This window comes from Phocoena phocoena, chromosome 11 (genome assembly GCF_963924675.1).
Source record: "Phocoena phocoena chromosome 11, mPhoPho1.1, whole genome shotgun sequence".
Classification (NCBI taxonomy): domain Eukaryota; kingdom Metazoa; phylum Chordata; class Mammalia; order Artiodactyla; family Phocoenidae; genus Phocoena; species Phocoena phocoena.
This window is the reverse complement of record NC_089229.1, coordinates 59,219,059-59,224,442: the sequence shown is the minus strand read 5'-3', so window position 1 is coordinate 59,224,442 and position 5,384 is coordinate 59,219,059. Positions and strand designations below refer to the sequence as shown.

Genomic DNA, 5,384 nt, shown 5'->3' with positions numbered 1-5,384 from the left:
TGAAAGCCAAGAGTTCATTTGTTTATTCTGCCTTGTGCCTCTCAGCAGGTTTCTGGCATGGCTGACAGGGGAACAAGCAACCGCTCAGAAGTGACTGACTTCATTCTTGTAGGCTTCAGGGTCCGCCCAGAGCTCCACATTCTCCTCTTCCTGCTATTTCTGCTTGTCTATGCCATGATCCTTCTAGGGAATGTCGGCATGATGGTCATTATTATGACCGATCCCCGGCTGAACACACCAATGTATTTCTTCCCGGGCGACCTCTCCTTCATTGATCTCTTCTGTTCATCTGTTATTGTACCCAAGGCGATGATCAACTTCTGGTCTGAGCGCAAGTCCATCTCCTTTGCAGGCTGTGTGAGCCAGCTCTTTCTCTTTGCCCTCTTCATGGTGACTGAGGGATTTCTCCTGGCAGCCATGGCTTATGACCGCTTCATTGCCATCTGCAGCCCACTCCTCTACTCTGTCCAGATGTCAACACGTCTCTGTGCCCAGTTGGTGGCTGGTTCCTATTTTTGTGGCTGCATCAGCTCAGTTCTTCAGACCAGCATGACATTTACTTTATCCTTTTGTGCTTCTCGGGCCATTGACCACTTCTACTGTGATACTCGCCCACTTGAGAGACTATCTTGTTCTGACCTCTTCATCCATAAAATGGTTTCTTTCTCCTTATCTGGCATCATTATCCTGCCTACCATCATAGTTATTATTGTTTCTTATTTGTATATTGTGTCCACAGTTCTAAAGATACCCTCCACTGAGGGACGTAAGAAAGCCTTCTCCACCTGCAGCTCTCACCTGGGAGTCGTGAGTGTACCGTATGGTGCTGTATTTTTTATGTATCTCACTCCTGACGGATATCCTGAGCTGAGTAAAGTGGCCTCATTATGTTACACCCTAGTCACTCCCATGTTGAATCCTTTGATTTACTCTTTGAGAAACAAAGATGTCAAAGAGCCTCTAAACAAACTTTTGGAGAAGAAAAGTACTATTCTGTGATTATTCTTTCTCTTCCACTAATGATGCTGTGGCTGTTTATTTTGTCCTCCTGGCCATCAATGAAATTTATTCTCTCGAGTATCATAAAAATATTATTGAAAGCTTTTTAAGGTAATGTATCCTTCCCATATATTACTTTATTTTTTCCATCTGAGACATTGTCAATCCTAAATGTCCTGGATATTGGAGATGTTCTGGACATTAGAGAAGCATTTTTCAAGGTGAATCTTCACACTGATCTCAAATAACATTTCATTTCACGGAATTGATTTCTATTTCTTTTTATGGCATAGTGCTGAACACTATTTTTATATATTATTATAGCGTTTAAGCAATTATTTTGTCTGATGTTAGTCTCTGGAATTGCTCCTTTGCTTGCACATTTTGGTCATTGACAAGAGTGTTCAACTTATTTCTTAAAGTAAAATATTTCTCAATTTTATTACTAGTTTCTCTAGCATATTAAATGGTGTTGACCTGAAACAAAAAGACTGCCAAATATTTCTCTAGCAAAGGTGGGTTTATTTGGGATCAGCAGAGAACTGCAATTTGTGGTCTGTAATCACGGTGAGCCACGCACAAGGCCCTGCACGTCAAGGGAAGGAAAACAGTTTTATAGAGGGAAGAGGAAGTTGGGAGGGCTATAGAGAACAGAATCCTTGGCCTTTCATTGGCTGAGTTTTTGCCAGGGAAGAAGAGGAATCTTCTTCTTGGGTAGCCCTTCCAAAGGAATAGATCAAAGGATGAAAAACGCAGCATTGTTTTAGAGAAAAAAAGCCCTGTTCCTGAAAGAATGGGTTGAAGATTAGCCACCTTAGGAGAAGCAGCCCCCATTCTGCAGGGAACAGGCCGAAGGCTAGTCAGTTTCAGTGGAACAGTCTGATCTCAAATCTTACCAAAGTGCCAAACGAGTACTAACCTAAAGAACAAAGCCTTAACCAGAAAGACAAAACCTTTAAACAGATCCCAAATAAAGCCTGGAGATCTTCAAATGCAAAGAGGGTGCCAGCTCAGATCCAGGAGAAAGCCACACCTTCAAACTCCAGGGTAGGTGAGAAAAACAGTAAACAACAATGGGCTCAAATGAGGGTACTGCACCTGTTTGCTCACCAGTCCCAGAACTGTCGGGAGTCTTCTCTGGTCCCTGTATGGGCCACCGAAATGTTCCCCTGAAGCAGACTACCAGGTATTTCTCCAGCAAACATGGGTTTACTGGGGAGCAGCAGAGAACCGCCATTCAGGGTCTGCAACCATGGCAAGACACATGTAAGTCCCTGAATGGCAAGGGAAAGAGAACTCTTTTAAAGAAGGAAAAAGAAAGATTAGGTGCTATTGTGAACAAAGGGTCCCTGGCTTTTCATTGGCTGGGTCCTTGACAGGAAGGAAGAGGAGTCTCTGTCCTTCCTGCTGGGCTCTGTTTTTGCTGTTGGGCGTGAGAGCTCCCCTCTCTCTGAGCTTCCAACTCTTATTTAACTAAGGTTTCTGTTGACTCATTTTTTTACAACCATTGTTGAATTTTCACTATTTTATATGTGTTCTATCAAGAAGAAGTAATAAGAAGAAACAAACAATAAATAATCTTCATTATAGGCATTAACTTGGGAAATTGTATATTGAGTGTGTCTGAGGCCCTGCTTGTTGCTGGATCCTAATATAAAGAACCAAAGTGAGGGACAGAGATATACAAACATTTTTGAGCAATCATTCCCTCAAATGGATCTTCATAATTTTTTCCTATATTAATTATTTAAGGAATATTTAATAAAAGTATAGAAGTCAGGCATTCATCAAAATAGACTGTGACCCAAAAGTTACTCTGTCTCTGTATCTTCATTTATTCGATTAATTTTATTTACTCTCTGTGTAATATGTTCTGATCTTGTGGTAGGCTCAGGTATAAATAACCTTATTCTTTAGGGAATTTACAATTTAATGTGGGAATCAGATCCTTGGACAGACAATTAAAATCCGGAAATTTTATTTTATTGTTTATTGTATGCAAACAATAAACATAGAGACTGCAAGGTGGGGTGCCTGAGTGTGGGTGCTGGTGACCAGGGAAAGTCTTCTTAGGGTTATATGGAAAATATATTTAAAGGACATAAGATTGGAGTCAGGGAAACTGCTGTATCACTTTATGTTATTGATGGGGCTTGAAGTATGCCAATGTAAATTTTAAAAGGCTTATTTAAAAATGACAGGTGAAACACACAGAACATAATAAGTGATTAGAATGAGGAGAATGTACCAAAGGATGTGTGTCTCATCTTTTTTAACTTGAATGATGTGTGTGGTGATGGTACAAACACATAAAAAGTAAAGGAGCTCTTAGCAAACTACAAGTAGAAGGGAATTTCCTTAACTTGAAAAGTAACATCTACCAAAAACCTAGAGCTAAGATCATATTTAATGGTAAGAAACCAGAAGCTTTCTTGCTAAGATTAGGAACAAGGCAAGGAAGTCCCCACTACAAAACCTTTTCAACATCCAGCTGTAAGTCTTAGCTAATGCAACAGACAAGAAAAGGAAAGTGTTATGGGCTGAATTATGTTTTCCAAAACTCATATTTTGAAGCCCTAACCCCAGTACTGTAGTACATGACTATAGAGTTGAACCTTGAACAACATGGGTTTAAACTGTCCAGGTCCACTTATACACGAATTTTTTTGTTCAATAAATGTATTCGAAATTTGTTTGATATTTGTGACAAAAAACTTGCAGACGAACTATGTAGCCTAGAAATACTGAAAAAATTAAGAAAAAGTTAGGTATGTCATGAATACATAAAATGTATGTAGATACTACTCTATTTGATCATTTACTACCATAAAATATACACAAATCTATTATAAAAAGTTAAAATTTATCAAAACTGATGCACACACTTACAGACCATACTTGGCACCATTCTCAGTTGAGAGAAATATAAAGAACATAAAGATGCAGTATTAAATCATAACTACAGGAAACTGATTGTAGTACATACTGTACTACTGTGATAATTTTGTAGCCACCTCCTGTTGTTGTGTTGAGCTCAAATGCTGTGAGTATCCACTTAAAAACACCATGTGACACTAATCATCTCCGTGTAAGCAGTTAGTCTCTCCAGTAAACTGGGTACCACAATAAAAAAGTGACCTTTCTCAGTTCTCATGTATTTTTCATCATGTTTAGTGCAATACTTTGGATAACTTAAATAACACCATGGGACTCCTGCGAAATGCCACTAGTGATGCCAGAAGTGCTCCTAAGAAGCAGAGAATAGTCATGACGTTACAAGAAAAAGTTGAATTGCTTGGTATGTACTGAAGATTGAGGTCTGTAGCTATGACTGCCTGCCATTTTAAGATGAATGAATCCAGTGTAACGACTATTATAAAAAAAGAGAAAGAAATTTGTGAAGCTGTTGCAGTAGCTATGCCAGCAGGCATGAAAACCTTGCACTTTTGTGAAATACTTTATCTCGTATTAAAAATGCAGCTTTTATTGGGTGTAGGATTGCGATAAGAAAGCCATATCTTATAGACTCTGATATGATTTCTCTCCCGTTGCGGAGCACAGGCTCCGGACGTGCAGGCTCAGGGGCCATGGCTCACGGGCCCAGCCGCCCCGGGGCATGTGGGATCCTCGCGGACCGGGGCACGAACCCGTGTCCCCTGCATCGGCAGGCGGACTCTCAACCACTGAGCCACCAGGGAAGCCCAGGGTAGAGCTTTTACCCTATGAATGGGAGCTGGGTAGAGATCACCAGACGTTTTAGCTACTCTCGCCTTGAATAGAGTTTCTTCAATATGGAGCTGGAGGGGATAAGAAACGTTTGCAGCTGCCACTCTCAAGGGGATATGGTAGTCTTTGTTTGGGATCTAGGGGCAGAGGGATCTCTATGTTCTTGCCTGCACTTGCCTGAGTACACTTTGTCCTATACTGGGGTGAAAGAGGGCAGGGAGGGAGTGGGTCCTGGCTCAAATGTCATAGATTCTCGCTATTCTTCCTGAGATTTAGTAAATTTTATTGCATTAATATTTCTTGGCTTATCGTTTATTGCCAGATGTTTCCCTGGTAGTCTCTTCAAAAGTCAAACGTATATTTATTATAAGAACTAAGCATTTCAATCTTCAACATTACCAAAGATAAAGGAAAACAAGTCTAGGCAAATACATATGAACATTCGTACCAGCTTTATTTACAATATCTAAAAACTGAACACACATCAATTGCCCAACTATTTAAGAGTGCATAAACAAAATTTGGTATATGTGTACAATGGAAAAATGGAATACTACTCAGCAATCAAAAGAATGAGTTACTTATACGTGACAAAATAAATAAATCTCGGAATCATTTTACTCAGTGAAAGAAGTCTGAGAGGAAAGAGCACATAATGT

General features: G+C 39.9%; 1 protein-coding gene across 1 annotated transcript; it reads left to right on the top strand.

Moving 5' to 3' along the window:
- Nucleotides 1-999, top strand: LOC136130608 (olfactory receptor 9K2). Its single transcript, XM_065887144.1, has one exon. The coding sequence runs from the start codon at nucleotides 58-60 to the stop codon at nucleotides 997-999; it is 942 nt and encodes a 313-aa protein (XP_065743216.1). The 5' UTR covers nucleotides 1-57.
- Nucleotides 1,000-5,384: the final 4,385 nt, after the last annotated feature.

What these genes read in the sequence shown, in the direction of transcription:
- LOC136130608 (XM_065887144.1), top strand. Translation starts at nt 58, where the DNA reads ATGGCTGACAGGGGAACAAGCAACCGCTCAGAAGTGACTGACTTCATT.